Here is a 17,194-nt window from a genome sequence, read left to right on the forward strand (position 1 = left end):
GTAATAGTAATAACAGGTTAATAATAAAGTATTCATTCATTTTATCTCTTTGTATATTAAAGGAGTCAAACAGTACATCATTGAAAAAAAAGAGAAATTTAAATCCAAAATAGCTGTGTGTGAGGATAATCCGAGAAGATATGAATATCTGAATATGAACAGCTTGTATCTAGCTCGATGCTGGATTACCCATAGACAGTAAAAGAAATGGACAGTCAATTAGAAGCACGCACTTCCTGGGGGTCGGGCGTACTGCGCAGACTCAAACTGAGCTTGATGACGTAGATGTCACGTGAGCAGCCTGTAAGTCTTCTAATCGCTGTGCCAAGAGAAATCTGAATCACCCACCGAATCTTCCAGAGAAGGCGAGCGTGAACAGGAGCACATTTTGGTAAGTATTCTGATTATTTATCTCCCTTGACTTTATGCCTCCACGTCCTCCCGATAGCCTCATAGACAGTAAAAGATTGCCTGCGAGCTTCTCCTCCTGTCCATACGGTAATTTCTCTACTGTGCGACAGAGAGTCGCTGGTTACAAAAACTGCTTCTATGGGGCCGTAACGTAAGATACAAGGTAATGGAGCCTTTTATACATTTTTGTGTTTCTTTAGAAATAATTAATGGACAAATGGTGTCTTTAAACGCCTCAGATGTAAATTTATTCGCTGTCAGAGTGACGCCAAAATGAATGGGAGCAATGGAATGCTAACAGCAGGAGGGGGTCCGCTAGCCAATGGTGGTGCCCAGGGGTGCTTCAAAAAAATATGAAACCCTGCCACCCTCGGGGATTACCTGGCACATCATAAATTATTACTTCTATGAGTCTGTCTTGGTCTTTCTGAGGGAGAGCGCCCTCTGGCTTCGAGTATGAATGAAACAGACAGTGCATGACAGTGTTCAGCGCTCTGTAATGTAAATTGCCTTTTTTTCTTCTCTCTTTTACCAATATATGTTTTTTATTCTATATCTTAAATTTATTATGTGGTATAGAGTATAATATGAAAATTTAGTTTTTCTGTTATTGAATGAACGCATTCGTGTTGTTGTTCTAATTATTCGAATTAAAAAAAAAAAAGTTCACATCACCTCATTCTGGATACCAATAAAATATTACGTCATGCAAATCACTATCCTGTTTCTTTGAATTTAAATCTAAAAGTATTCATCAACCCTTTAACCTATATGTAACTTGCCCGAAAAAAGGGTGGGGGACAAATTTATTTGTTATTATAGGTATTCTACACCATGACCAGTGACAGTGTAGGCAACTTCTTACTAACAATTTAGAGATAAATCACCATAAAATAGTTATTGAAACGGAAGTTGCAATCCTTTTTCCTTTATTGTGATGTGTATATCTGACAGCTTCTTGAACGAGAAAAACTGCAAGACAGGACTTGATTTTGAATTCTCAATGGAATTGATTGGAATCGTTTTTGAATGCTAATCGCTTGAGAATTGAGTTCCTCATGTGAATGACAGATTGCTGGAGGCAATGGATAGTACCTCCCCTACTTTTCAGCACAACTGTTAATTTTTCTTCAAGGATAAATTTAGATGCTTGAAACTAGAACTGTCTGCAGCATACAGCCAAAGTCTGCAGTCAGAGAAAAAAAAATGCCTGAGGTCTTGATCAGATTTTTTTGTCAGTTTTTAATCAGTTGCTGTCATTCTCTCCCCTGTATTACCCTTTCCTTCAGTTTCTTTAGTTTCTGATGCCTCATATCTGTTTTTATACTTTCTCTACTTTGTTTCCTCCATATCCACCTCTAATGCATTATTAAAAAGATATAACTATGCAAGATGGAACCTGCGGAAATTATTGCATTGTTATTTGCGAAATCTGCGTAATTCACTTAAATGTAATAAAACAAGTTAAAGCAAACCGAGTAAGCCTACATTGGGCTAAACTGCTAAAACCATAAAACTATTCAAAACATTTAATAAACAACTGCACAGTGCTTAGCTTATTTGATGTTTAGCTTATCAAATGACAATTCTGAGTTCTGCAGACACAGATTTTGATACTTATGTATCTACTCCCTCTGGTGGTAAATCCTAGTAAATACAGGACTGTTTGACAGAGAGAGTGATTCTGCCATCACACGAATCTACAGACTGAGTCACTTGGGCCTTTATGCCTCATCTTTCCTGGTGACAGGAGCTGTTAACACTAGTGTGTGAGATTGAGTGTGCTGCTAGATATCCTTCTGGGCTCACGCTGTCAGATTTCATTCCCTCAGGCACAAATATACAGAGTTCAGTATATCCAGCCTGCAGGCTATCATCAACAGCAAAAGCAGAGTGGGTTTGAAGTCAGCCAGTTGCAGCTGCATTGCAGGTTCATATCTATCCTCAAGGATCATAAAAACCTGAAATCACCTGCATTGTGGGTCAACATTTCTTACGGGGAAAATGGCTTTATGAACATGTTGTAATGAAAATGTACAAATGCAATAAGGTGTACATGACAGTTTGGTTTAATGATAAGGCTGGGTAAAGTTTGGTATCGGTCTGTTTTTTTTTTATGTTTTTGAAAAAAGTATCTTATACTCACCAAGGCTGCATTTACATTTTGAAATACTAAAAACTATTTAATAGCTATATTTTATTTGAATATATTTCAAAATGTAATTCATTAATTTATGTGGGGGGAAAAAATGGTGTACGGTTTCTTTTGCATTACACATTACTTTCATGATAAAGACAAAGTTCAAAAGAACAGTTAAAATAGAAAACTTTCTTTAATGTATTCAATGAAATCGTGTCTTTGATTTTTATTAGATTTTTTTTACTTTTTTAAATCTTTTTATTTTAGTATTTTCAATACTGGATACTATATCAGTCGATACTAGATGTTTAATTTTGAATCCACATTTGTGTGACTTACTGAACTAAAAGTAATGTTTATGTGTGAAATGATAATGGCAGCCTACAATTTTTGCTTTGATAAGAAGCTTAATGCTGAAGCAAAAAGATCAGTTAGCAACTATAAATAGCGTCCCAATTATTTGAATGTATGTGTGAATTCCATGTGCTGTTTTCTACTTAATAGATGCAGCACATGTAAAGCATACACACTGTTGCTCTTTGGTTTGAAAAGCTGCTGCACGTTAACTTTACGCATAATCTTCTGTCCACTCTCCATGTTACATCACTTCACAGCAATACACCTTACCTTGATCATTTGTCGAGCTGTTATAGACAATTTTAAGCTTCATCTGAGACTTCCGTCTACATACCGCCCATTCTAATTAACATTTAAAACAACCTCTAAACCCGACGGCTACATTTTTTGCCACCTGCTTCCTGATCAGGTTCGACTTTGTATAGAGATAAAGCCTAGACAGGGAACACCATGGACACAAATCAATTTTCAATCCCCCCACCTGGAAAACACTTTATAGATTAGCCCACAGGCGTGGGTCTTTTAGGCTGACCCCCAGTCATTACAAAGCAAACTATTGGATTTCACCTCATTAAGACAGAGCCACATGACAGAGTGCCACCACCTGAGGTCAGCAGCTTCTTATCTCTCCTTAGACACAGTTAAAGGAAGTGAAGATAACAATGGTGAACTTGCTCACAGTTACAGTAGCCCTGCTGAAACCTCCTATACTGAAGCTCTGTGTATTTTCAGTCGTACTGTAGCATATGCTGTTGAGAAGCTATGAACCTTCTGGAATGATCCAGAATCAAGCATTCCACTCACGTCCACACGCAGAAATCTAAAAGTGAATAAATGGATGATGGCCTCTAAAGATCTGCAGTCTTCTAAGTAGCCTACAGGAGCTCCATCGCTCACAGTTCTTATTTCGGTTGCCCCTCCAGACTGATTGCATTACAGTGGAGCTCTCATCCATCGCAATAAGAGGGAATAATGAATGCCCGATTCCATAGCGCGGGTGTTATGACATGTCCATGAGGGTTTTTTTTTTATAGGTTTGTTCAGGGTTTAGTTCATGTTGTAAAAGCAAATAAACACAGAAGAGGTACTGATTTAGCTTTTCTGTCTGGTATGAGGCTATCAAATGGTCTTATTTTTGTCTATGAAAAGGTTCGGAAACTAGCGGCAAATGAATGTCATTTTGGTGCCACTGTTTTTACCACTGGCCCATTTAAAGTTGCAGTCGTGTATCAAATTATCGCCAATGGTTGAGAAAATGTTTCTGCGTCATGCTGTTAAGGACGGTCAAAGTTTTGTAGGGATGCACAATATCAGAGATTGTTTGAATTGATCTAGTTGGTTGATGTTCAATACATTTGCTGATATTCTGATCCTGAATTTTTTTTAAAACTGCAATCATTTATTTTTAATTTAGATAAATAGAATACAGTATATATCAAATGAAACAGAATCAGTAAATATATAATGTTTTGAAAATATATTTACTATATTTATTTCCATTAGAATACCAAAATACATACATTCATTTGTTACATTTAAAACAATTTATTTAATTTTAGATTTACTTTTCATTTTTGGCTTCCCTGTTGGTCATAGGTTAATATCGGCACATAATGTTTTAAAATACTGCAAATCACTGTATTAGTTTCGGAGGAATCAGTGGTTTACTAGTTCTCTCTCTGTAAATTAATCAGATATAAGTAGAAGTATTATAACATGGAAAATGGAACATGGAAAATAAACAATAAAACAATCTGTGCAGAAAGACTTGGTGTCAAAAACAGAAATTGACAGCTATAGACTGATGATGTGGGCTTGTCCCAGTTGACTGCTTTACATTCGTTCACTTATAATTTAGAATTAATGTGGTAACTTATTTAACATTTGAACACAATTTTTTTTAGAGTTTTTTTTATTTTTTACTTTTTTAAACACAAAGCACTGTAAATTCTCCCATAGTGCCATAATAAGGTGTTAGTAAATCTATTTAGATGATCTGCAGACTAATGAGAGTAAAACCTCACTTGCTGACTTTAACAAAGACTTAAGAATGACGGTCCGGACAGATAAAACAGCCATGAATCCTCTAAAGTCAAAGCAATCCTCCTTGCCTCACCCGATCCTTTAATCTTCCTCTCTGTATCTCTGTTTGGTATGTCACGGTTGTGCAGGTCCGGACATAGACTGATAGCTAATGAGACCTTTCTGCATTAGTTGTTTTCTGATCTGGAAAAAAGACACCCAAGGCTGTAGATCATTTGTGTATCATTTGTCTTCATTGATAAGCAGCACTGCAGATGGCTGAACATGAAAATACGATTAAATACACAATGAGAGATTCAGAAACATCTTTACATTTGACAGTAAATAATTATGTAAATCCCCACATGATCATGTACGTTAGCAAATGGTGTTTTTAAAACGCTGTATTTATGCGGAGTTATAATACCATCCAAACACATGCAGAGAGGTATTGATCACCAGAGCAATGACGACACATTGACTCCAGGGAGACTAATATGAAATCAACATTTCCATTATAGTCTCTTGTTTTAGAGGGGAAAAAAAATTAAGAATCAGGAGAAGAGAATAAGAAGTAGAATAATGTAAAGGCCTATGGAATTTAAAAAATATGTATATATATATAAAAAAAAAAGTATCTTCATTTGAATAGCTGAAAATTACCTTTGAAGTAACTGGAGGTTTTTACAATAGTGGAATGTCCAAGGGACAAATATTATATCTAAATGGATTATGGGTATTAATATTATTGACAAAATTAGTATAAATGAATACATTTTTATTTTAGACATGAAAATTTACTGCTATTTCTAATCCAGTCTCTAACACTGAATGAAATGTTGGTCCTGTACTGTATTTACTTTCCTTAAGCCAGTTAAGACTCATGCTTCAGAATGTGTTATGCCATTGAGATGTAATTAATTATTCTGTCAGTGGACATTAGACTCTGTGTCTATTTCAACACAAACACAGAATCAAAGAAGAGACGATTTTACTGTCGAAGGCACTGCAAAGTGCTGTCTTAAATGTGTTTTACGTCAGAGGTGGAACTGATACAGAAGGATATTTTTTTATGGATGGGTTAATGGATGAGCCTTTGTATGTATTTTCTAAAATATTTTTCTCTTCAGTTATAAAATGGAAGCCTATTTCTGCCACAAAAGAAAAAAATTAATTAGATTTTAAAAAATCATAATGAGATAAAAAAAAGGTAAAAATTATGACATAAAAGCAAGTCTTATCATTATTAAGACTTTTAGCCAAAATCACTATTTATTAATCTGAAGTTTTGAATTAAACATTAATTTTAGCCTTGGAAACAAAAAACAATGCTGAATTCAGAATCCAGGAAAAATGTACTTGTGATTCAAGTAATATTGAACAAGTCTTTGTAGTGAACACGGACTTAAACTCAGTTTGTTCCTCACACACAGTGATCATCTGTATTCAGAAGACTCTAAATTTAGTGCATGAGACATATATGGACCACCTCTGTGATACTTTACTTGAAGTGTTGAAACTGTGATGTTTACTTGATACGTGTTTTTTTTTTTTTTGTGTCCTTTTTGCATCTTGAAGGCCCCTGGCCCCTATTCACTTTCACTGTATAGGAAAAAAGCAACTTAGATATTCTAATAATCTTTCAATTTGATATTCTACAAAAGAAAAGAAAAACATTATACATCTTTTGAATGACATGTGCGTGAGAAATTGATGAGAGAATGTTCATTTTGGGTGAAATCCTGAAAGCGGGCTGGTGCTTAGCAGCCACATTAGATTCCTCTGTTAATATAGCATCTTCGAATCTGGAGAAGGTGACACATGCATTGCCCTCCTTCGGAATTTGCACCTTATTATCATTCCAACTGTTCTGTCACCCTAATGCGGGAAGAGAGATGAATTTAGTTTTGGAAGGGATGATGGTGCAGTAAAACGGAGAGCAAAAATACTGCACATTCAAATTCTACGTTAATTTCTAATCAGCTATTATACCACCCCTATATATCTTGAGCTACTGAATTAAGACAGGCCTACATTACAGGATTGCAAAGTTTGCAGATTTTGGCAGTAGTTATAGTAACATTTAAAATGCTGTGAAATTACCTTCAATAAGACAGCAGAAACCACTGTAAAATTAAAACACAGCCCACGTATATTACTGACCTAACCTGCCATGTTCATGTACTGTAACTCCCACAGGTGATTCAACAATTTGGATGTACTGTGTGGGAAAATACTGTACAGACTACTTCCTAGAGTTCCTCTGTTTGAATGAAAACGTGTGCATACTGATTCAGTGCATCAGGACTGATACTAAATGAGTTAACCCAGGCGTGCATGCAGGCAGTATACAGTAAATCTGAGCCAGGGTCATATAGAGATCAGCAACTTGCTTCAAAATCAAACTGAGGAAATGTGGGACCATGCAGTTCGATGTTACAGGATGTTAACAAGAATATTAACAAGAATAAATGAAACTTTCTATGTGCAGATCATTACATATATATATATATATATATATATATATATATATATGTGTGTGTGTGTGTGTGTGTGTATGTGTGTGTGTGTGTGTGTGTGTGCGTGTGTGCGTGTGTGTGTGTGCTCTTGTTTTTGTGACATGGGTATGACACAAGTATTACAAGGAGAGGGTGACTTATGAGGACATAAGGAGTTTTTATGAGAAAATAAAAATGCACAAAGTTTCCTGTGAGCGTTCCGGGTAGGGGTAGGGTTGGAGAAGGGCCATATAATATACAGTTTCTACAGTATAAAAACCATTATGCCTATGGGATGTCCCCACTTTTCACAAAAAAATGTGTGTGTGTGTGTGTGTAGATAATTTTTGTGATAAATAGAAAGTTCAAAAGAAACAGCATTTTAACATGATCAATTTAATGCAGCATTGGTGAATAAAATTATTTATTTCTACTGTTTAAAAAATATTCCAAATTAGCATATTAAAATGATTTCTGAATGATCATGTGACACTGAATACTGGGATAATGATGCTGAAAATTCAGCTTTGCCATCAAAGGAATAAGTTACACTTTCTCTCTCTCTCTCTCTCTCTCTCTCTCTCTATATATATATATATATATATATATATATTATTAGAATATATATTATTAGAATTTTTTTTTATTTTGAATAAATGCAGTTCTTTTTAACCTTTTATTCATCAAATATATTAGACAGCAGAACTGTTTCCAACACTCATAATAAATCAGAATATTAGAATGATTTCTAAATGATCATGTGATAGACTGGATGTTACATGTGACACTGAAGGCTGGAGTAATGATGCTGAAAATTCAGCTTTGCATCACAGGAATAAATTATTTTTTAAAGTATATTCAAATAGAATTAGAAAATTAGAAATAGAATTAAGTTGTAATAATATTTCACAATATAACTGTTTTTTTTCTGTATTTTTGATCAAATAAATGTAGGCTTGATGAGCAGAAGAAACTTCTTTCAAAAACATTAAAAATAGTAATGTTTCCAAACTTTTGGTCTGTACTGTATATGTATGTCAAACAGAAGACAGCTCTTTTAAATAGTAAAAATATTTTATTATTAAATATTTTGATCAAATAAATGCAAACTGTGAGCATAAGTGGGACTGCAGTGAGCATGAAAGACATTACAAAAATCATAATTATTCCAACTTTTAATGTTAGTGTATCTATATTTATTTTGACAGAAAGAAACACAGTATGTGTAACCTTCTGTACTATTGTCAGAGATATACTTCTTAAGTTTTATGCAATATTTGAATTTGTTAGTGAAGGAATACTTCCTGTGATTTGATGGTTTGACTGGGAAGAAAAAGTGTTATGGCTCCTGCTGTGCTTTTCAGAGATGATTTTCACCTCTAATCACCTGTTTTAGAGCATCTCATACAGAATGGAAGAGCTGAAATGAGTTCTCCAGAGACCAGCTATTTTTCTCCAAATCTGGTCTCTGTGTGTCTCTAGATGCTCCTCTTAGAGACAGTCACAGGTTGCAGCTGAGGCCCTCACACTGTTTGCATATTAAATATTAATCAGTGTTCAAGGCCTCCGCGGAAGAAGCCGATAAGCCTGTTCCAAGCAGATGCTCCCTATTAAGGAATATGAGCAGGAACAAGCTTTCTGTTGTTGTTTTTTCTTCCAAGTTTTCACACTCTGCCTGTGATTGTTTGACTACGTTATTGCTTACTGGCTTTTCCTCATTTCTGTAGACGTGTTTGATTTAAACGCAAGTACGATAATTATGGTGCCATGAATCACATCACACCCCGAAAATAAAATTTTGATTGCTCTTTGCAAATAATTCTTACCCTATTAGGAAAAAATAAAATGTGGATGCCTGGATACTTAAGCAACGGCACATAGATGGTTTTCTAATTAAAAGTTAAAGGAGATAATAAAAAGTTAAAAATAAATAAAATAGTTAAACAAAGATAAAGTGTCAAATTTTTAACTTTTGTATTTTCCAGATAATATTTCTCACATATATTCTTATTTTTCTTTATGTCTGTATGTGAAAATATATAACTGTCATTTTATGGGTTCTTTGTAAGGAGATGTATATATTTGGGGGCCATACCAGCATAATAAATGCTAAATGCTACTGTAAATGAAATCCAACAAGCAAAGTCAATTATGACAGACTTTCCCAATTCACAAAAACTCACACTTTCAAGGATTTCAGTCTACCTAAATGAGTTTAAAAGATATTTAAAAGCTTTTAAAAGATTTTCATTTTCTCTTTATTTTAAAGAATCAAAATTGTAGAATCATGGTACCAAATCTAAAGACAAGAGGTTTTCAGTTGAATGCAGTGACTCTGAATGACAGCGAACCCTCTTTAATGTATTCTCAATTCAGCACTCTATTGGTAACACAAACGCTTCAAGTTCTCTATGTGCAAAGAAAAGCTTTGTAGATGGAAACATAAAAGTTTTAGGCAGAGCAGCAGTGATGCCATGTCCCTGCTACACTCTCCCCTCTACTTTCCTGGTAAATTTTTAATAAAGGATTTTTCTACACATCTTGTCTTCTTTAAAAACCGAGACAGTTTTGAAGTGCAGTTATCCTAAATGTTCTCCTCACATTCACAAAGATAAACTTTACTTCTCACGGTAAACTACGTATTACACAATCCAAGCATCAATTATTAGAAAAAACAGCTTCAAATGTTCCAATTATTTTTTTTAAGAAAATGATACCTTACACCTTACATATAAATATTAAATATGCATAAATGTATAAACTGAACAAAATCTATTCAAAGCCAAAATGAATTAAATGAAACTGCAAACATTCATGGATCATCTCATCTGCCCTATGGCTCATCAACTGACACGAGTCAGCTGAAAAAGGAATCTACCACTGACCGTTATGGAATATTTTATTAATAGAGTGAGTAAAAAAAGAGACATTTACCCCTATTTTGTGATATTGATTGATTGAGTACTTGGGACCAAGAAATTTGATTCCCTAAAGGATCTTGCTTACCATTATTGAACCATAAATGCACCATCAGGTGATCAATAGCTACTAAAAAAACATTCAGATCCCACAATCTGGCTGTAGTATCAAAGAAAACCTTCACAATAATGTAAGAAGTGAATGTAGGTACTCCATTGAACTAAATAATAGAAACTTTGGGGTATATAGTCTATAACAAAAAAAACCTAACAAATTCAGTGTCAAGAAAGGGAGAGGAGCAATGGAAGGGAGGAGGAGCTCTCCTTTCCCCTATCTGATGTGAGAATAACTGGAGAAGGGAGGATGAAGGGGAGGGGAGGGGAGTGGACAAAAACTGATGTGTGACCTGTGCTTGAACAGTAGCTGAGAGGAAGATCTAGACATAATGTGACACAGCACTTTGGCTCCCAGAGCACCTGGGGGTATTTTTGCTTCATTAAGGCACCTTCCCACACAATCACACACCCACACACGAACTTCCAAGAGTTACAGAGAGCGACCTTGTATAGTTGCATCTATTTCTGATGTGCTATGACCACCATTTGTCTACTCCTCCTAGATGATAAAGGGACGAAACACTTGGGATTTAGGCTCACAGAATGAGTGCAATCGCCACCAAGGACCAGGATGTGTTCTGCGAGAAGGCAGTGGCCCTCATCGTTGACCTCTGCCTGGATGACAGCCCTCTTCTAGATCCAGAAACCTGTCAGGATTTCCTCTTGCTTCTGACCAATGAAAACCCCAACATCTCCAGCGGAGGTAAGTTTCCTGTGGTGTTTTATGGAGAGCTTGTTTGTCGGGGGTGACTTGGGTGGAGTACGTGCTTATATTTATGTGCGAAAGTAAGGCAAACTTCAAAGGATGGTGACCTTTTAAATATGCCCACTTTCTGCGATTAAAACCAAGCCAACAGACTTTTTGAAAGTAAGTTCTGTATAAATAATTAACTGCCATTAGTTACCTGGCACTTTTTTCTTTGCCTAATGAGCCTGCATGTGTTTGATGTTGTTCTCCTCTAAATTAAGGATGCTAGTCATTGGCGATTTAGATCATTTGTAACCGTGGCACCTCCTTTTCCCCGATGTCTAATGACAAGTGTACAATTAAGCTTCGGTTGGAGAAGTTTTATAGAAAGATGGATGCTCCTGTCTTACAATGCACCACTCCACACTGCAGGTTCATGGCAGACACAAAAGGTAAAATTGACATGAAATTGAATTTTGGACACAAGATCGAAGGAGCTGTGATATCTCTGAGATGGCAGGTGATAGGAATGTCTAAAGCAATACAAATTATAATGAATTCCCAATCTGGCGAACTGCCATGGAGGAAGACACAGAATCTAATTGTCACTCTGAGTTTCTGTCATGGGAGAAATCAAATAAACCACTGCAGGCCCTGACCTGCATCATTTTCCCAACCACTGGGATAGTGAATGCCACTGTGTGTTATCCACAAATAAACATGAATTACTGACATCACAGAAAAATGATAATGCCAGCTCTTTAAAAATGCCCAACTACTTCTGAAGTCACTTTTAATGGACACACACACACACACATATATATATATATATTACATGTATTATTGCTACTTATATGTACATATATATGAACGTAACAATAATAAATATGTATAATATGATTTATATATATATATATATATATATATATATATATATATATATATAAATATATATATATATATATATATATAATACTTTTATTTTAATTATTAAATAATTTTTCATTAGTTTAATAAATAATAATTCAATAATAATTCAATAATAAATAATTATTCATATTTCAATATTTATTAACTTGCATTTTATTTAACATTATAAATTATTGTATAAGTATATCTTATAAGCCATATAACTGTGAATAGTTAACATACTAAAATAAATACTCTTAAATAAGAGAAAATGCTTCCCATGTTACTTGTTTCTGATGTCAAAACCATTTGTCCAATCAGATCATATTGTGACACTGAAAAGCTAGCCAAATTAGTCATATTCCAACAGGAACATGCTGAAAAACCATGGACAACCATAAAGAAAACTACACAAGTAAACAGAAAATAACCTCCAATAAATACCCATTAGACTTAGTACTGTTTTGGGTTGCCACTTGTTTTTTGATTTAAGAATCACAAAACCAATCATCTGTACTACTTTTTCCATGAGTAATGCTACAGTTGAAAAAAAGAAACACAGCTCATAATGTCATAAAGTCATTATGATTGAGCTCTAATTAGAAAGGAAGCGCTGAGTGTGTGAAGGGGAGATGCCTGCTGACTTGACTAGAAGTGGAGGGAGGTTCTGGAACTTGCAGTCCACAGGCAGTAATACTAGATGAATGGAGGACTGACGCTGGCCTCCGCAACCCCATGGCGAGAACTGCACCCAGCCTGCCAAAAAGCAAAGGTCATGCATCAGGAGAGCCAGGTGGTGCAGCACTCATGCAATGCCAAAACCCAACATGACATAGCAGCACTGAGAACGTAACAGAGGGCGGCACTGATCAACACTCTGCAGTTTGTTGCTAATTGTCTGAAGCAATTGTCCAACATCCCTCTTGAATAGATCTCAAGTGGAAGAGCCATGTGTTACTGCAGCTGCACTGTAGTAAAAAGCATCCCTTTTTATTAGGAATTTATGGGATGCTTGTGTTGAAGTCATGCCTCAGTTTCTCATGAATTAATATTTCAAAGATGTCAGATCTAAATGTAACAAAAATGCTGTTTGTTTAATAATTCAGGGTTTGCCTCCCACAGATCAAAGAACCTTCCTATATTTCACTTTTTCTCAAAGAATGTTTACAAGGGCCTGCTTTCAAGCCTGCATGACACTTTATGCTTTTATAAAAACACTGTATACCATCTTTGTAATGGAGCTACAAAGCAATGTCTTACCTGTGTCCACAGGCATCAAGGATTTTTGCCACAAACAATTATGCCTCCACCACATTATGAAATTGCTTGCGGAATAGATATATGTAATATTGGATGCATCTGCAGGTGTTTTCATTTTGTTCCTGTGTGTTATGTTACACTGAAGCAATTAAATTTGTATTTATTTGTATGTGGTCATCGGTAAGGGAAACGTAATTTTGTTTTCCCACGTACATTCTTTCGCTGATGCTGCAGCAACACCACCACTGAATGATTCTACAAGCCTCTAAATGATTCACTTGTCTGAGCCAGCAGTTCTTTTTAGTGATTCAAAATAAATAAATAACATTAATAAATAGATACAGCAGTAATTCGTTTCTGGAACAAATGAATCAGGTAGCCTACTCAGCAGCAGGAACTCAGATTTCCTGAACAATGAATCTTGTAAAGCGGATATTTTCAGTTAATCAAAAGCATACAGCGCCACTAGTGTTGTTCAGTTCCAGAACAAATTCATCTTTTTGTGGCTTTTTTAGTGAACCAAAAGCAGTGCAGCCAGAGTAGTCTTGATTCACAAACGAAGGTCTCAAATGAGTGGCTCTTTATAGTGAATCAAACACAGACAGCTAACAGATTGTGAGAACTGCCATAGTTACATTCGTTTAGTTTACCTTTATATCATTATTATTTGTTCATTTTGCATTATTATTTAAACGTACACTACGTAATTCTAGGATATGGGGTTCAAACATAAATTTGCAATTGATACTTCACAGGGAGCTTTATTGACAGGAGATCTGGCCAATCATAATGCTGAATCTGTCATTTTTTCTGACAAACAAACCAGAGAGGAAAGTAGATTAACGTCAGTGGACTTGAACTTGAAAATGTAAACATTGTAAACAAGCATTACAAGTTTATTGACCAGCTTGTATTAAAGGAGTGCTGAGGAAGGTGAATTTAAAACGGTCAAAGTCAATATAATGCCACTCAAGCACACAGTGATGGCGTATGTTAGGGATGACCTTTTTTTTCACTCCATTTCTATTGTATAGAAGCCCTAAAGGTTAAATCAATTACATTTACTTTCAAACATGACGAGAGGGATAAGACTGGGTTTAATAGTTGAGCGATAGAGGGCATGTGGATTGGGGACCTCATTTCTTTTCACTAGTGTTGAATAAGAGGAAAAGAAACCATGCAGAATGCCGGTCGCTTTACAAAGTGGCACCTCTCCACCTGTTTCTATAGCACATTGAGCAGAACGTTACTATTAGCCACCAAAGAGTAGTTCAGCACACTAGGTTTCACTGCAGTGAGCCAGCCACTCATTCTATTCTAGACCTATTACTGCAGCTATACTGCATTATGTGGCCATGAATAAATAAAACAGCGAGTAGACATCATACCAGCAGGGAAAATAGCATACACACTCTATGTGTTCTCCTCCCTGCTGAAGAAGGAACAAGATAGATAGAGAGTTTTGTTTGGCTGTGTGCGTAAAATAACTGCTGGGGGAGTTTATTCTCAGTAACCCAGTGGGGAATTCCTGTGTGCGGTGAAGTCCTGTGAGGTCTAATTGAATTATTTAGCATACCCCAGTGCAGTGTGCCAAGCTAATTTGTGACCATACCTTTATAGACTTTGTTAATTACTGAACAGGTGTAGGCTAGGCACAGCCAAAATCACTTCCCTTGTCATTTTTCTTTAAATGCCTTAAGCATTCTCAATTGCACTACGCTTATTCTTATAATAGCAAAATCTGCTGGGAGTTTGGCGGTGCATCAACCTAAGAATGAATTATGTAAATTTTATACTTCCAGACACCCAATGTCTAGTGAAATAAATGTGAGAAGCAGTTTAGCATTTCATCCTTGTCTCACAACATCACAATATCACACTAGCATCAGACCGTATGTATCAGGAAAACAAATGCTCCATTAACTACATAAATCTTCCGGAAATGAAAATTCTGTCATTATTTATTCACCTTAAATGGATTATAAGCTTCTGCAAAATGCAAAAGTGTCATTTAGTCTATTTTATGATTCATAAAATGAAACATAAAAGTAGTCCATATGACACTTGTGCTATATTCCCAACAGCTTTGTGTGAAAAGATAAGAAATTTAAGTCATTTTTCTCTGATAATCTTCTACTCCAAACTGTTAACTGCAATGGAATCAATTGACAAATCATTCAAGTCAAGTGACAAATAATTCAGAAGTGCATTTCCCAAAACATCATTAGCCAAGTAGTCGCAAGTTCTGTTGTTGTTTTATTGTTTCCTGAATCCAATGATTATTCGTAAACAGCATCGCAAACTTGTGTTGGTGGAACTATAGATTAAAATAAGTAAAAAAAAAAATGGCAGAATTTAAATTGTTGGGTAAGCTATCCCTAAAATGCAACATTACTTAAATCCGTCCTTGTTTTCTTTCATACATAAACCTCTAGGATAAGGCCATTGAAAATAAGATACTGGAGGCTTTTTGTGCCAAATGTGTTTAGACATTGCAAAGAACATTGATCTCTGATGTCTTCTCAGATATCTCCATGTGCATCACTTCTAGGAATCAAGACATTTAAGTCGTGACCATCTCAAAAAATGAGAGCGAGCAAAAAAAAAAAAAGAAAAAAAAGGGTGTTTAGGCAGAGAGTAACATCCAAATGGACTCATTTCTAAAATCTAATTTCCATGATCGGCCTGTTATGGGTGACTGTGACATTTCATCCCTGATTGTGTTAAATTTGTTTTGTGTTTAGTGGCATGGGCCGAGGTAAACAAGCCATGCATGTGGCTGTTGACACCCCTGCGAATAGAGGTGGATTCTGACAGTTATATTGCCTCCCAGAGGCAAGACTCTCAACAAAAGAAATACAACAGCATTTTCAATATTTCTTGCAGTATTGGGCTTGTACAACTATTGCATGATGTGTGTGCCATGTGCTTTTACTGAAAGTGAGTGATATATAGTATTGAATGATATCAAATTTGATGATGAAAATAAAATATCCATCACAGATATATCCAAGCACAGATGTGTAAATATTCATGATATTTTTCTGGAGAATCTGGTCACACAGCTAAACAGAATGTGTACCCTTTTTAACTTAAAGATGCATTCATTATTAAATAAATTAAAGCAATAATAAATTAAAGTATTGTGCAGTGCAAAAGGTTGTGGGTTCTATTCCCAGGGAACATACATACTGATTAAAAAAAAGGTATATCCTGAATGCACTGCAAGTCGCTTTAGATAAAAAGCGTCTGTTAAATGCGTAGATTAAACAACGTGTATGCATATAATACTGTGAAATATTATTTCAATTGAACTGTTTTCTATTTTAATGTATTTCAAAATTGTATATTATTCCTGTGATGGCAAAGTTATATTTTCAGCAACCATTACTCTGTTTAACTTCTTTACTGTCACCTTTTATCAATTTAATGCATTGTTGTTGAATGAAAGTATTCATTTCTTTTTTCTTTTTTAATCTCACTGACCACAAACTTTTAAACAGTATTGTGCAAATAGCAGATTATGGTATCTAATAAAATTTTTGCTCATTTATATTTTATACATCCTTTTTTGGATACTTTCACTTGTAAAATAAATGGCAGACTATTAATACATTGGTATCAGTAACTGAAGGTACAAGTCCAAGTCGTTCAGGAAAAAATATCAAATGTGTTTTTAAATTACACACAACACTCATATAGACTGCAAGATGTGTTTGGTACTATGAGCAATTTTCAGAATTGATTGAAAAGCCTCTTTAGAATGAATAAATATAATGCAGCATTTGCTTGGACAATGAGCTCTACTATAGAGTGAAAAATAAATAAACATGTAAATGCACAAACATCCTGGAGCTACAGTAGAGTGCTTTTT

The 17,194-nt window shown here is 35.2% G+C and overlaps 1 protein-coding gene across 1 annotated transcript in view; it reads left to right on the plus strand.

Annotated features, from left to right (window-relative positions):
• The first annotated feature begins 10,777 nt into the window (after positions 1-10,777).
• The window catches only part of LOC132119483 (synaptotagmin-6-like), a 28,375-nt gene continuing 21,958 nt past the window's right edge, over positions 10,778-17,194 (plus strand). The window contains exon 1 of the mRNA XM_059529509.1: positions 10,778-11,166. Within this exon, the coding sequence (XP_059385492.1) occupies positions 11,007-11,166 (160 nt within the window). The 5' untranslated portion in view covers positions 10,778-11,006. The remainder of the gene's footprint in view (positions 11,167-17,194) is intronic.

This window comes from Carassius carassius, chromosome 38 (assembly GCF_963082965.1).
Source record: "Carassius carassius chromosome 38, fCarCar2.1, whole genome shotgun sequence".
Taxonomy (NCBI): Eukaryota; Metazoa; Chordata; class Actinopteri; order Cypriniformes; family Cyprinidae; genus Carassius; species Carassius carassius.